The sequence below is a fragment of the Micromys minutus genome (assembly GCF_963924665.1).
Source record: "Micromys minutus genome assembly, chromosome: 3".
Lineage (NCBI taxonomy): Eukaryota > Metazoa > Chordata > Mammalia > Rodentia > Muridae > Micromys > Micromys minutus.
Window position 1 is genome coordinate 15737972 of NC_137972.1, and position 23562 is coordinate 15761533.

The 23562-nt window shown below is 37.3% G+C and overlaps 1 protein-coding gene across 1 annotated transcript; it reads left to right on the plus strand.

Annotated features, from left to right (window-relative positions):
- Positions 1-3138: 3138 nt before the first annotated feature.
- On the plus strand, positions 3139-11983 carry LOC308418384 (alpha-actinin-1-like; the record flags this gene model as incomplete). The annotated part of the gene is given in 5 exon segments (XM_080913739.1): positions 3139-3192; positions 3196-3208; positions 3211-4925; positions 4927-5950; positions 11715-11983. Coding segments are annotated over 5 exon segments (3075 nt in total).
- Positions 11984-23562: the final 11579 nt, after the last annotated feature.

A 23562-nucleotide genomic window follows, 5' to 3' on the forward strand; every position in this document is an offset into this window, starting at 1 on the left:
CATCTGTATCAGTAAGCCTCTGGCAGACCCTTCTAGGAGGCATCTATATCATGCTCCTGCCAGTAAGCACTTCTTGCCATCAGCAATAGTGACTGTGTTTGGTGGTTGCATGTGGGATGGATCCCCAGGTGAAGCAGTCTCTGGATGATCTTTTGTTCATTTCCTGCTCCACTATTTGTCCCTTTATTTCCTTCTGTGAGTATTTTGTTCTCTCTTAAAAGAAGAACTGAAGCATCCACATTTTGGTCTTACTTTCTTTTGTGCTTCATATGGTCTGTGAATAGTTTCTTGGGTTTCGCAAGCCTTTGGGCTAGTATCTGCTTATCAGTGAGTGCATGTCATGTGTGTTATTTATTTATTTATTTATTTATTTATTTATTTATTTATTTATTTATTTATTTATTTATTTTCTCCCCTTCCCTGCTCCCATCCCCCTTTCCTTCCATTTGTCTTCACAAAGGTGCACTCTCTCTTAATCACCCTCTCCATTCCATTGCCTTGGCATTCCCTTACATTGGAAAAACAGGCCCTCCCTGGACAAAATGCCTCTTCTCACATTGATGCCAGACGCTGTTATCTTTCGCTACATATGCAACTGGATCAATGAGCCTTTCACTGTGTTCACAGAGGTTGGGCGTTTTGTCCATAAGAGTTTTGGAGGGTTTGGTTGGTTAATAATGCAGTTCTTCCCATGATATTGCAACTCTTTTCAGCTCCTTCAGTCCTTTCTTTAGCACCTTCATTGGGGTTCCTGTGTTCAGTCCATTGGTTAGCTGCAGGCATGCTCAGCTGTATCCATATGACTCCGAAACAGTCCCAGAGGAGGCATATCTATGTGGTTCCTGCCAGTAATTACTTCTTGACCTCAGCTATAGTGCTTGGATTTGGTGGCTGCATATGTGGCGGATCCTAGTGTGAGGTGGCTTCTGAATGATCTTTTCTTCACTCCCTGGTCCTCTGTTTGACCTTGCATTTCCTCCTGTAAATGTGCTCCCTTCCAAAAATGGTAGTTTTTAGTTCCTACCAATTGCCTAAGAATTTCATGTAGTCATTGTTTTTAATAGCAGAGTAGTGTTCCACTGTGTAAATGTACCACATTTTCTGTATCTATTCCTCTTTTGAAGGACATCTGTGTTCTTTCCAGCTTCTGGTTATTATAAATAAGGCTGCTATAAACATGGGGGTTGTATCTGTCTTTGTTATATGTTGGAGCTACTTTTCGGTATATGCCCAGGACTGGTATAGTTGGGTCATCAGGCAGGACTATGTCCAATTATTTGCGGAACCCCCTACACTTATTTACAGCATTGTACCAGCTTGCAATCCCACCTACAATGGAGTAGTGTTCCTCTTTTACCTCATCCTTGCCAGCATCTGCTGTCACCTGAGTTTTGTATCTTAGCCATTCTGATTGCTGTGAGGTGGAATCTCAGGGTTGTTTTGATTTGCATTTCCCAGGTGACTAGGGATTTTTAACATTTCTTTAAGTGCTTCTCAGCTATTCACTATTTCTCAGTTGTGAATTCTTTGTTTAGCTCTGTACACCATTTTTAATAGAATTATTTGTTTCTCTGTAGTATAACTTCTTGACTTCTTTATATATTAGATAGTCCACCATCAACATTGATACTGATAATTTTTCAAGCTGACATTTTGTAATTGCCACTCTTCTCAAATCTAACCCTTACAAACATTATTGGTTTCTATCTTCCTTACTTTTTCCAAATATTATAAGTAAAATCACATATTACATTGCTTTTTGAGTTTGATTTTTATTTAAGAATGTGAGTTAATTTTCCTTTCATGCATGTAGCATACAAACATTTTATTTTTTCTAATTAATCATTTTATTTAATTACATTTCAAATGTAGTCATTCATCTCTGTCCCCCAGCTAAAGTTCTCCGTCGTTACTCCTCTTTGCCTCTATACCAGTGCTGCCCCACCAATTTAACAACTCCCACATCACCTGTCTAGAATTCCACTTCTCTGGGAATGAAATATCCACTGAACCATGTGCATCTCCCCCGCACCCTACTGAGGCCAGACAAGGCAGTCCTCTGTTACATATGTAGACGGGATCAAGGACCAACCTTTGTGTGCACTTTGGTTGGGAGCTTAATTACTAAAAACTCTGCGGGGGGGTCTGGTAAGTTGATATTGTTGTTCTTCCTATCAGGTTGTAATAGCCTTGAGCTCTTTCAGTCGTGCCTCTAACTCTTCTATAAGGTTCCCAGGCTCAAGTATCTGCATCTGCCTCAGTAAGGTGCTGGAAGAGTCTCTCAGAGAACAGCCATGCCAGGCTCCTGTCTGCAAACACAGCTTGGCATTATCAATAGTGTCAGGTTTAGTGCCCACCTATGGGATGGATTCTAAAATGAGGTGTTCTATAATGACTGTTTCCTTCAGTCTCTGCTTCATTATTTTTTCTCCCAGCATCCCAAGACTTTAAACATTCTAGGAACTCTACCATTAAGCTTCATACAAGTCCCAAATTATCTTTTTCTTAAATGCTCTTTTTTTGATGTACAGTAATTGATTTCCAAAAATATATGGACTTTTTCCTAATTGTTTACTATTAATTTCTAGCTTTAAATTATTGTGGTTACATGACATGATATAATTTTAAATTTTAAAAATTTGATACTTTCTTTATGACCTAATATAAAGCCAATATTTACAATTTTATGTATGGTTTAAAAATGCATATGTGACTATTGAGAAATATGCGATTTTATGCATCTGCTTAGCCATGTTTATTTTCATTATTCATGCAATATATTTATAGGCTCTTTCCTTCCTCATATATTTATTACAAAGATAGGTGTAATAGAATTGTTCTGGAGAACTAAAAAAAAAAGAATTTTTTAATGCCTATAGAACAGTGTAATTCAAACTTAGCTTAATATTTGATATTTAAAAACAAAAATTATTGTACTGCCAGAAAAATACATAACTTAATTATAAGTATTCTGCCATTTACATTAATGATTAGTTAATATGTAACAAAAAGATCACATTGCTACAAGACCTTTACCTTGATAAAAATAGTATTTCTTCCCCACGCCCGGCCAGCAGCCGCCGTCGCCTGGAGAGAAGGTGGAGGAAGAAATCCAGCCCCTAGCACGCACGCACCATCATGGACCATTATGATTCCCAGCAGAACAATGACTACATGCAGCCTGAAGAGGACTAGGACCGGGACCTGCTCCTGATCCAGCCTGGGAGAAGCAGCAGAGAAAGACCTTCACGGCCTGGTGCAAAGCAGGGACCCAGATCGAGAACATCGAAGAGGACTTCCGAGATGGCCTGAAGCTCATGCTGCTCCTGGAGGTCATCTCAGGTGAACGCTTGGCCAAACCAGAGAGAGGCAAGATCCGAGTGCACAAGATCTCCAACGTCAACAAGGCCCTGGATTTCATAGCCAGCAAAGGGGTTAAGCTGGTGTCCATTGACGCTGAAGAAATTGTGGATGGGAATGTGAAGATGACTCTGGGCATGATCTGGACCATCATCCTTCGATTTGCTATCCAGGACATCTCCGTAGAAGAGACATCAGCTAAAGAAGGGTTGCTCCTGTGGTGTCAGAGGAAGACAGCCCCGTATAAAAATGTCAACATCCAAAACTTCCGTATCAGTTGGAAGGATGGTCTTGGTTTCTGTGCCTTGATCCACCAACACCAGCCCGAGTTGATTGACTATGGGAAGCTTCGAAAGGACGATCCACTCACAAACCTGAACACAGCTTTTGATGTGGCAGAGAGGTTCCTGGACATACCTAAGATGCTGGATGCCGAAGACACCCTCGGAACAGCCCGGCCAGATGAGAAAGCCATCATGACTTACGTCTACCATGCCTTCTCTGGAGCCCAGAAGGCGGAAACAGCAGCTAATCGCATCTGCAAAGTGTTGGCTGTCAATCAAGAGAATGAACAGCTTATGGAAGTCTACGAGAAGCTGGCCAGTGGTCTGTTGGAGTGGATCCGCCGCACCATCCTCTGGCTGGAGAACCGGGTGCCTGAGAACACCATGCAGGCCATGCAGCAGAAGCTGGAGGACTTCCGAGACTACCGGTGCCTGCACAAGCCACCCAAGGTGCAGGAGAAATGCCAGCTGGAGATCAACTTCAACACACTGCAGACCAAGCTGCGGCTCAGCAACCGGCCTGCCTTCATGCCCTCCGAGGGCAGGATGGTCTCGGATATCAACAATGCCTGGGGCTGCCCGGAACAGGCAGAGAAGGGCTACGAGGAGTGGCTGCTGAATGAGATCTGGAGGCTAGAGAGATTGGACCACCTCGCAGAGAAGTTCTGGCAGAAGGCCTCCATCCATGAAGCCTGGACAGATGGCAAAGAAGCCATGCTGCGGCAGAAGGATTATGAGACAGCCACCTTGTCCGAGATCAAGGCCCTGCTCAAGAAGCATGAGGCCTTTGAGAGTGACCTCGCTGCCCACCAGGACCGTGTGGAGCAGATCGCAGCCATTGCTCAGGAGCTTAATGAGCTGGATTATTACGACTCACCGAGTGTCAAGAACACTCATTGCCAAAAGATCTGTGACCAGTGGGACAATCTAGGGGCCCTGACTCAGAAGCGGAGGGAAGCTCTAGAGCGAACAGAGAAGATGCTGGAGACCATCGACCAGCTGTACCTGGAGTACGCCAAGAGGGCTGCACCCTTCAACAACAGGATGGAGGGAGCTATTGAGGATCTTCAAGACACCTTCATCGTACATACTATTGAGGAGACTCAGGGACTGACCACAGCTCATGAGCAGTTCAAGGCCACCCTCCCGGATGCAGACAAGGAACGCCTGGCCATCGTGGGCATCCACAATGAAGTGTCTAAGATTGTCCAGACCTATCATGTCAACATGGCAGGCACCAACCCCTATACAACCATCACGCCTCAGGAGATCAATGGCAAATAGGGACCATGTACGGCAGCTGGTGCCCCGGAGGGACCAGGCTCTAACGGAGGAGCATGCGAGGCAGCAGCACAATGAGAGGTTACGGAAGCAGTTTGGGACACAAGCCAATGTCATTGGGCCCTGGATCCAGACCAAGATGGAGGAGATTGGGAGGATCTCCATTGAGATGCACGGTACCCTGGAGGACCAGCTCAGCCACCTGCGGCAGTTTGAGAAGAGCATCGTCAATTATAAGCCAAAGATAGACCAGCTGGAGGGCGACCACCAGCTCATCCAGGAAGCACTTATCGTCGACAACAAGCACACCAACTACATCATGGAGCACATCCGTGTGGGCTGGGAACAGCTGCTCACCACCATTGCCAGGACCATCAATGAAGTGGAGAACCAGATCTTGACCCGGGATGCCAAAGGCCTCAGCCAGGAACAGATGAACGAATTCCGAGCCTCCTTCAACCACTTTGACCGGGATCACTCCGGCACGTTGGGTCCCGAAGAGTTCAAAGCCTGCCTCATCAGCTTGGGTTATGATATTGGCAACGACCCCCAGGGAGAGGTAGAATTTGACCGAATCATGAGCATTGTAGACCCCAACCGATTGGAGGTAGTGACGTTTCAGGCCTTCATCGACTTCATGTCCCGAGAGACGGCAGACACAGATACGGCAGATCAGGTCATGGCTTCCTTCAAGATCCTGGATGGAGATAAGAATTATATCACGATGGACCAGCTGTGTAGCGAGCTGCCACCTGACCAAGCCGAGTACTGCATCGTGAGAATGGCCCCTTACGCAGGCGCAGACTCCGTGCCCGGTGCTCTAGATTACATGTCCTTCTCAACAGCGCTGTATGGCAAGAGTGACCTCTTACCCGCCCCTACCTCCCCCCACCCTGGCCTTCTGCGCGTGTGCCCCACCCTCCTCTTCCTCTGCCCAGTCAGTCTGGCTGTCTGGGTTTGGTTTCAGCTCAGCCACCAAGGGGACAGCTCCAACCCAGGTGGCACCCAGCCTTCCTACCCACAAAGTGACAGTTTACAAAATTATTTTCTGCAAAAAAGGAAAAAAAAATAGTTACATTAAAAAAAAGTTTAAAAAGAAAAAAAAAAAACCAAAAAACTACATATTTTATTATAGAAAAAAAGTATTTTTTCTCCACCAGTCTTAAATGGAAAAGAAGAAAAAATAACTATTTGCACCGAAATGTTTTTGTTGTGACATAGGAAAATATCCAAGCACAAAGTTATATTCCATTCTTTTTACTGAATTTTTTTTCCTGCTACCTGTTCTGTCTGCTGTAATCATTTCTCTAATTTCATGTCCACTTGGGGGTGGGGTAGGTGGGTACTCTTGTCAGAGGCACACTGGTGCATGTGTGTTTGCTAGCTCACTTGTCCATGAGAATATTTTATGATATTAAAGAAAACCTTTTGAAATGGCTGCTTTTCCAAGAAGATAATTCATGGCTTCTCATTTTTAAGTCTCCTCAAAAGTGTAGCTAGCTTGTTTTATGACTGCAGAGTTGTTTTTCTTTTTTCTTTTGTTTGTTTGTTTGTTTTTTATTTTTGAATATTGCCTATTAAAGATAAGACAAACTTGGAAATTATGATGATGCTTGGCACAGACTGTATTAAAACAACACTCCCATGACATTAAAAAAATAGTATTTCTTTCAGATAATGATCTAATGTTTACAAAATATTATTTAGCAAATTTGCCTACTTTCAAGCTATGCTCAAATTAACATGACTTTTTAAAAAATTTCTCCAATCTCTTTTCTTCACCCTACTATTTTTTCTTAGAATGCTTATAATAATTTTATAATAATCAGTATAACAAGTTTAAAGTTTATTTTATATTCTACTGCTGTACTTTCAAACCACTTAGTTCACTGTCACCTGTGATTCAGAAAAAAATATGGTAGCATTACAATATTTTATCATGTCAATGTGTGGTATATATAGCAAAAAACCATTTTTGACTTATATCCCCTCAACTTCATTTTTCCAAACTCGGGTTCATTTAAGGAGCACAGACTATAGTGGTATATAGACAAAAATTTTAGGGAAAGCACCCATAATAATTTGATATGTAAAAATGTATTTAAATAGTATCCTCTTACAACCACTCTGCAAATCAGTCTGGCGGTTCCTCAGAAAAATGGACATAGTCCTACCTGAAGACCCAGTTATTCCACTTCTAGGCATATACCCCAGAGATGCTCCAACATACAATAAGGACACATGCACCACAATGTTCGTAGCAGCCCTACTTTTAATATCCAGAAACTGGAAACAACCCAGATGTCTTTCAGTAGATGAATGGATACAAAAATTGTGGTATATTTACACAATGGAGTACTACTCAGCTATTAGAAACAATGACTTTATGAAATTCCTAGGAAAATGGATGCATCTGGAGAATATCATCCTGAATGAGATAACCCAGTCACAAAAGAACAGACATAATATGCAGTCACTGATAATTGGATATTAGCCCCAGAAAGCTCTGAATACTCCAGAAACAACTCACAGACCATATGATGCTCAAGAAAATCAAAGACCAAAAAGTGAAAGCCTCAGTCCTTCTTAGTAAAAATATAAGTGTATAGCACCTTCTCTGTGTGTGGTACAACTGGACCTTAAATCATTAATAATCCAAGAGCTAAGAATATAGCCTTGTGGCAATTTTTGGTATTCAAAAATTATTATCTTTAATTTATACACACCAAGAGAACTTCAACTATTTTCATGTCACGTTCTGTTCTACATGTACTTTATGCTTATGGTAACTAGTATGATTTCTATGTATACTATCAAAACTCTAAAAAAATTAAGCACTAACAAAATATATTCATATAGTGTTATGTCAAAATGCCTTTAAAAATCTGTACATGTATCTTTCTTTTCTCACAATAAAGTTGTAAGAGAAAGAAATCCTCTTTAATGCTAAAAGGAGAAAAATCTGGTGAATAGAGAATGCTGAGATTGCATAGATAGCATGTTGCATAGATAGTATGAAGCACTTGTTTTATATCAGTTTTTTCTACTGACAGTATTTTATATGCAAAACTATCAAGAAATAGCAAAATGTACAGAGTACTATTTGAGTCTGGAGGTCTAACTTTTGTTCAAAGTTCTTTTCTGAAAAAAAATGAGTAAGGTCATCAAAATATATAAACATGAGGTGCACCTTAACTGAGAATAATGTGAATCCTTTTCAGATTCATGCTGATGTGCAGCGTTATTATCGCCCTTCCAAATAAATATACTTTCAGTCGTAGGAATAAAAAATTAGTATGACACCGTAACTTGCAGCTAAGTGCAAGAACTACAGGTCTTGGTGTGTAAGTTTTTGAAGTGGTCATTAGGAAATATTTTGAATATCAAAACAAATTGTGAATGTTAACAGACACACCTGAGAGAACTTAGATGTGCAATTTTTGAGCACACTTGTTTGTTATCACTCCTGTTTTTGAGGGATAAAATAAATATAATTAAATGTCAATCCCTGGGAAATAATATGAGTGGTATTATGTGTTCTCATCTTTGCTAATCATGTAATGAGCTTAAACCCTCCAAATAGAACTGTATTTGAAAGCAGAACTTTTAATCAAGTGTCTAAGTAAAAGCAAAGCAGTTTATCATTTTCAATCCAACATGACTCTTGTTCCTGTAAGCAGAAGCATGTGAAGACACAACAAGAAATACAGGAAGCTATGTGAAAAGAACAAAGTTCATGTAAGAACATAGCATATATGTCACCATCCAGAAGACACAGAGAGGGTCACTAAATGACTAACTTCCTGTGTGTGAATCGTTCTGCATCACTATGGGAACAAGTTTTAGTATACAGAAGAAGTAACCTCTTTGGATGGCATGCTAACACTTACATGCTTATTACTTGCAAATGCAATAAACTCTTATGTGCCTCAATATACCATAAATCGAAAAATGCCTGTTACTATCTTGGTCCTTGCTTCAGCCCTACCCTTCCTAATTGCTACCTCCTCTCATATTATTCCCAATCCCTGTTTAATTTCCTCTGGTGAATTTAGAAGCAATAGTTTCTTCTATTGTGCTCTAATCTCTTTCAGACACTGCTGACATGAGAGAAGGTCAGGAAAATGTCAGAGCTAAGTGATTTTTGGCAGAATCAACCACTGTTGTCTACAGATAATACATCATGTTCCAGCTCTCAGTCTGACTGATTCTGACTTCTGTTTTTATTCCCTAACATTCCTTTCCTACCTACATAAGCCATCTCAGCAGGACACTTCTCTGTCATGCTCACTTTTTACATAGCATGTGAAGAAACGGTGATTTGTCATGGAACTAAGTAGAAAGACCTGTCTGAATGAAACAAGAAGGAAGCACTATTCACTTTATGTAATTGGTAATAAATCACTAATTGTTAATAGAATTGCACTTCCAATTATATTCATTATCATGCCAGAGAGAATATTCTGGTCAGCTTCAGGGACTCATTACGTATTTTAAAGCAGATAACTATGAGAAATTTGCTATATTAGTCTTTACATCCCTGCACAAAGAGCAAAAGAAACTCATAAACCTTGGACAGGTGCCATTGTCAATAGTAGACATTGGTAGTGATATGGCCTACCCTGACTTTCCACTTACCAAATGCCAACAAATTAGCTTCGGCCCTGAAGGAAACCTAAAATTCCTGTAAATAAACCAAGGAGAGGAAGCCAGATGAGGAGGAATAGACTATTGTCTGAGATTTAACCTTTAAATATAATAAAATAAGCATTAAGTTAAAAGACAGTAAGTAATGCACATACCCAACAAAAGGCCCATTGTAACAAAAATGCCTTGTTAACAGTATTTTGAAAATCACAAAATAGTAAAAAAAAAAAATAGAAGTATATTTACATGATTGAATAAGTGCATTCTCTCAAAAATTAAGAGAAAAAGTCCATATATAAGATGTTAAATAAACATAGTGAAAATCAATTAAAAGTTTAATTTATAACAAGCCAGAATATGAGGATATTACTTTTGTGGATCAACCCAAAAATAAAATCATATCTGATAATATATGGTGTTTACATGAAATGGTATAATGCAACGAATATTCTGGGAGAGGCAATAGACTACTTTATTCTACAGCATAACCAGGTCTAATCAGTGATTAGTGTCTGTGGTTGACAAATAAACCAAAATAACAATTTCCTGAAAGATAAAGACAAAAAAATAAGCCAAACAACAACAACAGCAACAAAACTACCAATCAAAATCATCCTCTAAAACCATTCTAGACAAATGGAAGTACCCAATATCTGAGAAATATAAAGTAGCATAGATTATCAAAAAATGTTCAAACTTATGTTCAGATTATCTTGGTTTTCATAAGTTAGAAAAATACTTTGCAATCAGATTGTTCTAGCAATGCATTCATTGCTTCAATAGCAGGTCTTCTGTGATTAAGGACAATACAAAAATCCCTATGCAATACTCTGAGCCACAGTAGGATGAGCAGTAACTTTGTTTCTCAATGGCCCACAGAGTGAAGGAGAAATATCTACTATCCCATGAAATTCATAGTTGACTACCATATGTGTGCGAATAAAAGGAAGTATAACTATTGGTGTATGAGTGATGATGCTAACTTCAAATAGGAATCTTTTAAATTTTTGGCTAAAGGATTAATAGTAACAAACATGTGGATCCAAATTTGCATCTCAGATTCATGTAGTGGATGACCATGTATAGCCACAATCCACTAAATAAGTAAAATTTGCAAAGGAACAGTAAAATTTTAATATCTAGATTGACTGTGTGGTACTGTTTGTTCCAACCTCTGCCAAAGTTACATTTTCTATTACATCCTGTTGAGCTGCAATGCCAGAGGAGAGTCAGGGGCACAAGATAACTTGTTTGATCAGGAACAAGGTGACCCAGCCACGCTTCAAAGGTACCATTGTTCCACTACTCCTTATAAATTCAGTTGCATTGTTTTCTTGAACACATTTGGGAACAAGTCTAGAGTTTCCTCCAAGATGCTGGTGGTACTGCTCATGGTGGTCGGGCTGGCCCTGAGCTCAGCACAGGACCCAAATGAAGGTATGCAGATACGTGTATGAGGACTGTGATTTTTTTTATTTTTATTTATTTTTTGCATGTGGTGATCACAGAAACCAAAGGGAGGGAAAAACTTAAAATAACAAAAATTAAAACAAAATAGGACTGAGGAGTTCTTAGGACAAGGTATTGATTATTTGAGTCTTTATTCCACCCCAAGAACCTGCAGGCCATTAACATATAATTGAAAGTAATCTTTCAATAGGAGAAATGAAAAAAATTTGATTTGCTCTTTTAGACACAACTCTTTGGGGTGAGAAAGATCTACTGGAGTCTGGGGAAATTTTGTGACTCAGCTATGACATGACAGTGGAGACCTTATGAGAGAGGTTCTTTGTTGCTTATGAAGTAGATGCAGGAAAAAATAAAGCACAGAAACACAAGTGAGGACCAGTTTTTGAAAAGGGTCAAATCATTAATTTTGATTTCTGAAATGTTAGTGGCTTCTTTTCTGTGGAGACATTCTATATAAATTCTTATCTCCAAAACTGCAATTCCTTGTAACACATGGCATGCCACAATGACCCATACCATCGATACTTAGATAGAAAAACACTCATCTGGATAACACAGTGGTAATCAGTAGGATCAGAATTGAACAGCATGTTAGAGAAAAGGACAGTGTGCTAAAATATTTGAAAGATGTATTAGCATCTAACCACTCATACTTACTCTATAATCCCACAGAATTTATCGTTTCGAGCCTGTCCAACAGAGAGAGAGTACCCTCTTTCCAAGCAGCCCCTGATCGTGGCCAAAGCCAGGAATATCAAGTAAGGGATCAGCAGCAGCAACCAAGTCTTCAGCAGTCACAGCAGCAGAGGACACAACAGCAGTTGCTGCAGGAACAGCAGTCCCAGCAGCCAATAGCAAAACTGCCACCACCACAACAGCAGACACAGGAGAAAAAGGGGTCTCCACCACGTAGAAACCGGCAACAAAGAAGAACTAAGTAATCTTCTCCAGGTCAGTTTCCTCAGTAACCATGAATGTAACGTCAGCTGTGAGTTCTGTTTTGCTTGTTTGTTTCTATGAAAACTGAGAATCAACAGCTGTTCATCTTACATTTCTACCTCATCACTCTATGCATAGTATGGCCTCACAGCAGGAATAAGTTGATTAACTTTATCTAGGTTTTTTTGTATCTGTGACATGTTATAGACTGTGGACATATATGTTCCATAGCTTAAGTTTGAAAATCAGAGGACCACACCAGATATCTGTCTCCATATTCCATGTTACTTGAGAGTAATTTGGTTCATTGGTACTATTGTGAAATTCTGTAGGATCCTTCTGCCTCTCTCTCCCATCTTATCACTGGACAGTGCCTAGCTTTACAAGGGTACACGGGGTCTTGCATTTTACAATTAGATCCTAACAATTTTCTCAGCAAGTGCCTTACCCACTGAGCCTCTTTCCAAGCCACTATATCTACGTATATTGTCATGGAAATGCTTAAGTTTATATATATATATATATATATATATATATATATATATATATATATATATATATATAGAGAGAGAGAGAGAGAGAGAGAGAGAGAGAGAGAGAGAATGCTTGCACACACATATACAATAGCCTAAATATAAATATTAAAGCATACTATAGCTTCCTATATTTTATCCCACAGATACGACCATTAATTCACTTAGAAAACCTTTTCAACTGTTTGATTTTAAACAAACATAATAATTTCACATTAGTAATAAATTTATATTGAGATCTGTTATGTTATAGATGCATGAAATAATATAATTCTTGAGAACTTTACATGTAAGTTTTAAAAGGTATAAATATTTCTTTGTGTTCTTTGATCTTATTTCTAACATTGATATTTTTGGTTTTGTTTTGCTTTATTTTACTTGATAAGTTTTTAAGATTTTATGTGGCATGGTACTGCTATCCTGTCTATCATTGTGACCTGACATCCAGTATAGTTTCAGTGATTTGTTACTAAAGGACACATTTTACAAACCAGCTCTCTAAATTCATCCTAGAATACTTTCAATCACAATCCTAAGACATTCATTCAGCCTACAACAACTACTCTTTCTTTATCTCATATGTAACATCTGAGAGCAGATCATATGATGGTGCAAACCTAAAGTTAGCAGAAATGAATCAGAAAACAAAGACATAAAGCAATACAGAAATCAGTAGATGGGTTATTACCTAATTCATTCACCAGCAAAAAAAAAAAAAAAAAAAAAAAAAAAAAAATAGAAACTTGTTTGTTATACTTACCTATAATATTTCTTCTCTATTTATTTCAGAAAGAAATTGAAAAGATAATGAGCTAAGAAGACAAGGTCCTTACAAGAGTATGAGACAGGACCTATGACATAAAAGCTTTATCATTACTCTACCAATAAACTGTTGAGCATGCAAACTCTCTGACTGCTGCCTTTCTAGTAGAGTGGGGATGAATCTGGAATTTGAGGGCCTTGGATACCGTATAAGGATTTTATCGCATAGATACTTCCAGCTCCCAACCCATACTGTTTGTTAACAGGCCAGCTGGTATGTGAAAAACACTATTTAAGAAAAGATTTTTTAAAATAATTTTTAACTGATTTGTCTAAGAAAACAAAACAAAAAAATCAGAAATAAAAGGTAAGGACATTTTAGAGGCAGAGAGATTTTTTAAGGCTTTCAAAATAATTTATCACATTTCCTCGAGATGTTCTAGAGTTTGATGCACAGGATTTTTAATATTCAACTATAGCACTATCTTCTTACCTCATGTTTGCAAAATTGTCCCCATTATATAACAACCACTTCTAATATCCACAAATTTTATAAGAATAGCATGTTAACAGAAAAGGTTGAAGAAAGATTTTTTTTTAACCACTTGGCAACAAGCCAAGGAAATTATAAATGAATGTCGTTTGTTTTTGTGCAGCCATGACTTGTAGGTAGTAACGCAAAAAGGTACCCAAAGAAATAGAATTTGGAATATGAATATGTTTCATTTTGTTGCATTTGGAAGATTGAAGTATGTGCACCATCCATAAATACATATTCAGGATTTCAACTGGTTACTGCTTTAAGTTCAGAGAAGGCTTATTCTGTATTTACATACTTAGAAGTAATGACTATTACGAGAATACCTGTACAAGTTAAGACTGGATATGCTACAACATAGTTCTTCCATAAGATGAGATAGTTTTTTTAAAAAAAATCATAACATAAAGCATATTACAGGTATACCACACAATCCTATAGACAAGTGTTCAAATGGTACCTTAAAAGATATGACTAGTTTATTTTTCCATTATATTTTATTTTAGTTTTTCACTCAAGACTTAATTCCCATCGCAATCAATCCTTCCCCACAACCCCCCACCCCCGCCTCGCATCTCCAAGATGATTTCCTCACCCTACCCACCCTGTACAACCTTAAATTCACTGGGGCCTCCAGTCTCTTGAGTACATCTTCTTTGACTGAACCTTGACCTAAAAGTCCTCTGCTGTATATGTGTTAGGGGAGTCTTATCAGCTGCCAGGTTGGTGGTCCAGTGTCTGAGGGATCTCAGGGTTCCCGGTTAATTGGGACTGCTGGTATTCTTACAGGGTCATGCTCCTGCTCAACTTCCACCAGCTTTTCCCTAATTCAACCACAGCGGTCAGCAGCTTCTTTGGGTTGATTGGGTGCAAATATCTGCATCTGACTTTTTCAGCTGCTTGTTGAGTCTTTCAGAGGGCAGTCATGACGGGTCCCTTTTGGTAAGTCAGTAATGGTGTCATGCCTCGAGGCCTCTCTTTGAGCTGGATTCCATTTTGGCTATTTCCCTGGATCTTCTTTTCCTCAGGTTCTTCTCCATTTCCATCTCTGCAGTTTTTTTTTTTTTTTTTTTTTTTTTTTCAGAAAATAACAATTAACTATGGGTCATAATTAAAAATGGTCCATTTTGACTGTGAGATTGAAACCCCATTCCTCACTTGATGCCCTGCCTTTCTGCTGGAGCTGGGCTCTACAAGTTTTCTCTCCCCACTGTAGGGAATTTAATCTAGGCTCCAAATTCCTGAGATTCTCTTACTTCACAGGTCTCTGGTATATTCTGGAGAGTTTTCCCAACATCCTATCTTGCAAAGTCACCTGTTTCTAAAAAAAAAAAAAAAAATTTAAATAGCTCAGTAAAGAGAAAGGAGAAATAAAATACCCACAGATATAGATTACATAGTGCTTTATTAAATTTAATTTTTATATGCTAGTGAGAAAAAGCAATAGCTATAGAATGTAATTCAATAGTGAAAAAAATGGAGAATAAAAGCAACTGATATAATTTAAATATATATAGAATCATATAACTGGATACATGTTATCTATTTATCGATATGAATTTTGTCACTGTTTTCATAGAAGAAAATCTGTGGATACCAACAAAATGGAAACAGATTTAACTGAAACAAAAAAGATCTCCTGAATATGGAGGGTTAATATTTCATCAGACAGCTTGGTCATTCAGTTCAAACTTACTTAAAAAGACTAAGAATTGCCTTTTATTTAATAAGAGATGCAAAATTAAAAACAAAAAATGATATTTTATAGAAGTTGTCTAACATAAATTTTATAAATAGACGCAAAACACTCTGGATCAACAAAACTACTCTAACAAACACATAATTTTGGAGTGGTTATAGTATCACTCCAGTATCATCTCAGGTTACAGAAGTATAGTATTAAAAAACTATGATACAGATATTAAAAATTCAAATTGCAGGGAAAACAGCATCTCCCCAAAATGATCATGTAAAACTGTATGTTTCCCTGAAGAATAATGTGTATTCATATTTACCACTCTACACAGAAAATCAAATACAAATAGATTAAAGAACTTTTTTTCTTACAACTTTATTTTAAAAAATTCAGAGATACTTGCATCTAGAGAATATCATCCTGAGTGAGGTAATCCAGTCACAAATAAACAGACATAATATGCAGTCACTGATACTAAACCCAGAAAGCTCTGAACACACAAGAAACAACTCACAGACTGTGAAGTTCAAGAGAAAAAAAAGAAAAGAAAGAAAACATTATACTTACTCCTTACACACCAAGAAAACTTTGACCAATTCCGGGTTACATCCTGTTTTACATGCACTTTATGCTCATTGTAACTAGTAAGACCTTAATGCACACTATCAAACCTTTAAAAACAGGAAAGCCAAGCACAGACAAAAAAGTATTCCGATACATTTATACAAAAATGCTTAAAATTTATTCATTTATCTTTGTTTTTTAAAATAAAGTTGTTCAAAAAAATAAGAGATACATGTAAAGATTTTTAAAGGCATTATATATATATATATTAGGAAAAGTAGCTACAGTCTTTATTATAAATTCTGTGAGAGGAAACATATGTATTTAATTTAGCAAAAGAAAAAAATTATTAGCATATAAAATACAACACAAATAACTGACATTTGGCAACAGATTTGCTGTGGGTAGTAGAGGATTATGAGAAGACAACATTCAAATTTCTAGCTTAGCAAACACAAGTAGATAGAGTCACACTTTGTGTTTTACAAGTTAAAAATATTTTTATTATTGAGAAATTTAGATTTCTATATTACTTTTAGAGTTACACAGTCTCTTTCCCATTTTATTTTTTTAATATAATTTAATCATTTTACTAATTTTTATGGCAGGTCCATTTCAAAATTAGTTTTTTTTTCTTACAATTGTACTTTTATAAACAAAGATAAATTTACAGATTTTAAGCAATTTACATAAAAGTATGTCAGTACTTGATTTTTTAAAGGTTTGATAGTATGCATTAAAATCTTACTAGTTACAATGAGCATAAAGTGCCTGTAAAACAAGATGTAATGTGGAAATAGTCAAAGATTTCTTGCTGTGTAAAGATTAAGCATAATGGTTTTTCATTCTCTCTCTCTCTTTTTTTTTTTTTTTTTTTTTTTGAACTTCATAAAGCCCGAGAGTTGTTTCTGGGATGTTCAGAGGTTTCTGTGGTTAATATCCAATTATTGGTGACTGCATATTATGTCTGCTTTTTGTGACTGATATGTCTCGCTCAGGATGATATTCTCTAGATGCATTCATTTTTTTAATAATTTCATAAAGTCATTGTTTCAGATAGCTGAGTAGTACCCTATTGTGTAAATGTACCACAATTTTTGTATCCATTCATCTACTGAAAGACATCTGGGTTCTTTCTAGCTTCTGGCTATTATAAATAGAACTGCTATGAATATTGTGGTGCATATTTTTTTGTTGTATCTTGAAGCTTCTCTGCGGTATATGCCTAGAAGTGGAATAACTGGGTCTTGAGGAGTACTATGTCCAATTTTTTGAGAAATCACTTTGCGATATTGAGAACTTTTTGTTTAGCTCTGTACCCCATTTTTAATAGGGTTGTGTGATTATTTGGTGTCTGACTTCTTGAGTTCTTTGTAAACCTTGGATATTAGGCCTCTATCAGAGGAGTTTGTAAAGATCTTTTCCCAATTTGTTTGCTGCCGTTTTGTTTTCTTGGCAGTGTCCTTAGCGTTATAGAAGCTTTGCAATCTCATTAAGTCCCATTGGTCAATATTTGGCCTTAGAGGAACAGATTGGTGTTCAGAAAAATTTTTTCCTGTGCCTATGTGTTCTAAGGTTTTCCTTACTTTCTCTTCTAATAATTTCAGTGTACCTGGTTTAATGTGAAGATCTTTGATCCACTTGCACTTGAACATTGTACAAGGAGATAAGAAAGGGTCTATTTTCATTCTTCCGCATGCTAAGTGCAAGTTGGACTAACACCATTTGTTGAAGAGGCTGTTCTTTTTCCATTGAATGTTTACAGCATTTTGACAAAAATCTAGTGACCACTTATGTGAGGGCTCATTTCTGGAACTTCTATTGTATTCCATTGATCCACCTGCTTATCTCTGTACCAGTACTGTGCTGTTTTTAGCACAATTGCCTTGTAATATACCTTGAGGTCAGAGAGAGTGATTCAAATAGATGTTTCCTTGTTGTTGAGGATGCGGACTTGAAGCAATCCCACCAAAATCAGGGACTAGACAAGGCTACCCACTCTCCCTCTACCTATTCAAAATAGTACTGGAAGTCCTGGCCGGAGCAATTACACAGCAAAATGAAAACAAAGGGATACAAATCAGAAAGGAAGAAGTAAAAACATCACTGTTTGCAGATGGCATTATAGTGTATGTAAGTGACCCCAAAAATTCCACCAGAGAACTTCTACAACTGATAAACTAGTTCATCAATGTGGCTGGATATAAAATTAACTCAAACAAATCAGTAGCCTTCCTCTATTCAAAGGACAAACATGGGGAGAAAGAAATTAGAGAAAACATACCCTTCACAATAGTCACAAACAATATGAAATTCTTTGGTGTGACTCTAACTAAGCAAGTGAATTATCTGTATGACAAGAAATTCAAATCTCTAAAGAAGGAAATCAAGGAAGATCTCAGAAAATGGAAAGATCACCCATGCTCAAGTATTGATAGTATCAACATTGTAAAAATGGCCAACTTACCAAAAGCAATCTACAAATTCAATGCAATCCCCATCAAAAGTCGAATCGAATTCTTCATATTGCTGGAAAGAGCAATGTTCAATTTAATCTGAAACAACAAAAGACCTAGAATAGCGAAATCTGTCCTAAACAACAAGAAAAACTCTGTGGAAATCACTACCCCTTACCTAAAACTATATATATATACAAGGTAATTTCGCTAAAATCTGCATGGTACTGGTACAAAGATAGGCACATGGATTAGTGGAATATAATGGAAGATCCAGAAATGAGCCCTCACATATGTGGTCACTTGATTTGTGACAAAAGTGCTGTAAATATTCAATGGAAAACGGACACCCTATTCAACAAATGGTGTTGGTCCAACTGGCACTCAGCATGCAGAAGAATGAAAATAGACCCTTCCTTATCTCTTTGTACAAAGCTCGATTGCATGTGGATCAAAGATCTCCACATTAAACCAGGTACACTGAAACTATTAGAAGAGAAATAAGGAAAACCTTAGAACACATAGGCACAGGAGAAAATTTCCTGAACAGAACAACAATGGCTGGAGCTCTAAGGTCAATTATCAACAAATGGGACTTAATCAAATTGCAAAGCTTCTGTAAGGCGAAGGAGGCTGCCAAAAAACAAAATGGTAGCCAAGAAATTGAAAAAGGATCTTTACCAACATCTGATAGAGGCCTAATATCCAAGGTATACAAAGAACTAAGGAAGTTAGACACCAAAGAATCAAAAAACTCTATTAAAAATGGGGTACAGAGCTAAACAAAAAGTTCTCAATTGAGTAATATCGAATGGCTGAGAAACATCTAGGTAAGTGTTCGACATCCTTAGCCATCAGGGAAATACAAATCAAAACAACCCTGAGATTCCACCTCACACCAGTCAGATTGGCCAAGACCAAAAATTTAGATGACAGCAGATGCTAGCGAGGATGTGGAGAAAGAGGAACACTTCTCCAATCTTGGTGGGGTTGTAAACTGATACAACCACTCTGAAAATCAGTCTGGCAATTCCTCAAAAAAAATGGACATATTACTACCTGAAGACCCAGTTATTCCACTTCTGGACATATACCCCAGTTAAGCTCCAACATACAACAAAGACACATGCACAACAGTGTTCATAGCAGCCCTATTTATAATAGCCAGAAGCTGGAAATAATCCAGATGTCCTTCAGTAGATGAATGGATACAAAAATTGTGGTACATTTACACAATGGAGTACTACTCAGCTATCAGAAACAATGACTTTATGAAATTCCTAAGAAAATGGATTCATCTAGAGAACATCATCCTGAGTGAGACATCCAGTCACAAAAAACAGACATAATATGCAGTCACTGATAGTGGGATGCTAACCCCAGAAAGCTCTGAACACCCCAAAAACAACTCACAGACTATATGAAGTTCATGAAAAAACAAAGGCAAAAAGAAAAAAGAAAAAACCACCACCTTGAATGTTGATTCCTAACACTACAAAATAATAGGAATTTCATAATCAAATTAAACCAAGACAATCCTATGAGCTAAAGGATGCTAAGTAATTCGTAGCCAGGTGAACTTCATACCATTATTCTTAGCTCCTAGATGGCAGGGGCCTTTATTCCTATCACTTGGGAGGAGGGGTATGCACATAAGAATTACAGTGAGTTCATTTTAAAAACTGCTTCTAAAAGGCAAGCTAAAATTCAAAATGAGTGTTCTTTGTGATCTAGAAATAAATACACTCAAATCTTTAATTAACATATAAAGAGAAAGAGTAAAATAGGTATATTTATGCCCAAGTACTAAGATATATTTCCTTCCAATTTTTCAAAGAAAATAAATTTCAGTTGAAAGATAATATGTCTACTGCTGTTTAAAAAAAAAAAAAAAAGAAAAAGAAACCCTCTCTCCTCCAGAGGCAGTGTTTTGAAGGCAGGGTGGCACTGTTTCTTTTCTTTCCAGGAAGAAAGAGCATCCAACTAAGAAATCTGGAGACCACTTAATGAACCATGTGGAGAAAATAGAAGGAACATTAAGAAAAAAAAGCCTCAATAAATAAATAAATAAATAAATAAATAAATAAATAAATCGACCAAATGTTGCCCCCCACCTCCACCTTGTCTCTGCTGCCCTCTACAGACATAAGAAGGTAATGCCCTCTATGTGGTCCCAATTCAATTACAAATTAAAACTGGCTGTGGGGTTTGAATGTGGCTCTCTCCTTCTCTAACACACAAATGCTTGTGCAAAGAAAATCCAAAATCTCTGTCTGAAATCAAAATCTGGTTAAAATCAGAAGAAACCCCTGGTATAGAGTAGAAAAATAAAACAGTAACAGAATATTATATTGCCATTAATTCCAAAATATTTTAGTTTTCATTTGACACTTTAAAATATTCTTAAAGAATAACTGTTATAACAATCTTTTGCATGCTGAGTGCCAGTTGGACCAGCACCATTTGTTGAATAGGCTGTCTTTTTTCCATTGAATGTTTACGGTTCCTTTGTCGAAAATCACGTGACCATATACATGAGAGCTCATTTCTGGATCTTCTATTCTATTCCATTGATCCACATACCTATTTCTGTACCAGTACCATGCAGTTTTCAGCACAATTGCCTTGTAATATAGCTTGAGGTCAGGGATAATGATTCCCGCAGATATTTTCTTGTTGTTGAGGATGGATTTTGCTATTCCTGGTCTTTTGTTGTTCCATATGAAATTGCATATTGATCTTTCCAATTCCATGAAGAACTGTGATAAAATATTGATGGGGATTGCGTTGAATCTGTAGATTGCTTTTGGTAGGATTGCCATTTTTAAAATGTTGATCTTGCCAATTCATGAGCAAGGGAGATCTTTCCATTTTCTGAGATCCTCCTCAATTTCCTTCTTTAGAGGTTTGAAGTTCTTGTCGTACAGGTCCTTCACTTGCTTAGTTAGAGTCACACCAAGGTATTTCATAGTATTTGTGACGATTGTGAAGGGTACCTTTTCCCTAATTTCTTTCTCCACATGTTTGTCCTTTGAGTATAGGAAGGCTACTGATTTGTTTGAGTTAATTTTGTATCCAGCCACTTTGCTGAACTTGTTTATCAGCTGTAGGAGTTCTCTGGTGGAATTTTTGGGGTCAGTCAAGTACACTATCATGTCATTGGCAAAGAGTGATGTTTTTATCTCTTCCTTTCTGATTTGTATCCCCTTGATCTCCTTTTGCTGTCTAATTGTTCCAGCCAGGACTTCCAGTACTATGTTGAATAGGTAGGGGGAGAGTGGGCAGCCTTGTCGAGTCCCTGATTTTAGTGGGATTGTTTCAAGTTTTCCACCATTAAGTTTGATGTTGGCTGTTGGTTTGCTGTATATTGCTTTTATTATGTTTAAGTATGGACCTTGGATTCCTGTTCTTTCCAGGACCCTTTCTTATCTCCTTGTACAAAGCTCAAGTGTAAGTGGATCAAAGATCTCCACATTAAACCAGATACACTGAAACTATTAGATGAAAAAGTAGGGAAAACTTTAGAACATATAGGCACAGGAGAAAATTTTCTGAACAAAACACCAATGGCTCAAGCTCTAGGGTCAAAGATTAACAAATGGGACTTAATGAGATTGCAAAGTTTCTGTAAGGCGAAGGACATTGTCAAGAAAACAAAATGGCAGCAAACAGAATGGGAAAAGATATTTACCATATCCACATCAGATAGAGGTCTAATATCTAAGGTATACAAAAAACTCAAAAAGCTAGGCACCAGAGAATCAAATAACCCTATTAAAAATGGGGTACAGAACTAAACAAAACGTTCTCAGTTGAGGAATATAGAATGGCTGAGAAATATCTGAGGAAGTGCTCGACATCTTTAGCCATCAGGGAAATGCAAATCAAAACAATTCTGAGATTCCACCTCACACCAGTCAGATTGGCCAAGATTCAAAACACAGATGACAACAGATGCTGGCGAGGTTGTGGAGAAAGAGGAACATTCTCCACTGTTGCTGGGGTTGCAAACTAATACAACCACTCTGGAAATCAGTCTGGTGATACCTCAGAAAATTGGACATAATACTACCTGAAGACCTAGCTATTCCACTTCTGGGCATATACCCCAGAGACACCTTAGTACACAACAAAGATATATGCACCACAATGTTCATAGCAGCTCTATTTATAATAGCCAGAAGCTGGAAAGAACCCATATGCCCTTCAGAAGATAAATGGATACAAAAATTGTGGTACATTTACACAATGGAATACTACTCAGCCACCAGAAACAATGACTTGACCAAATTCTTAAGAAAATGGCTGCATCTAGAGAATATCATTCTGGGTGAGATAACCCAGTCACAAAATAACAGACATAATACGCAGTCACTGATAGTGGGATGCTAACCCTAAAGGCTCGCACTGGCCCAGAAACAACTCACAGAATGTAGGAAGTTCAAGAAATAAAGAAAACAAATCAAAACAAAAAAATCTTTACACAACAAGAAAACTTTGACTAGTTTCATGTTACATTTTGTTTTGCATGTACTTTGTGCTCATTGTAACTATTGGGTTTTCGATGCATACTGTCAAATCTTTAAAAAGATCAAGTACTGACTATTCATATAGATTTATGTAAAAATTATTTTGAAATCTGAAAAAAAGTACTGACAAAAATGTATTGTATAATTTTACCCAAAAAATACTTGAAATCTGTATATTTATCTTTGTTTTGTAAAATAAAGATGTTTAAAAAAATAAATGTTATATCAAAATCTTTTCTTTTATGATACTAGTAGTCATACAGAGTGCTAAGTAATTCTAGGAATAAGCTTCATTTAGCTACCTGTATACTTTTCAAGTTTGAGTTTGAAGCAGGTTATTAGGAATATAATTTATGTGCCTTGAATACACGGAACACATTTCAAGTCTTAAATTTTCAGAGATCTGCTTAATATAGCATTTAAAATGGTAAGTTTTTTACTATTCTTAACAGTAACCTTTGAGGTCTGCATGAAGATGAAGGAGTCCTGCAAGGATGAATCCA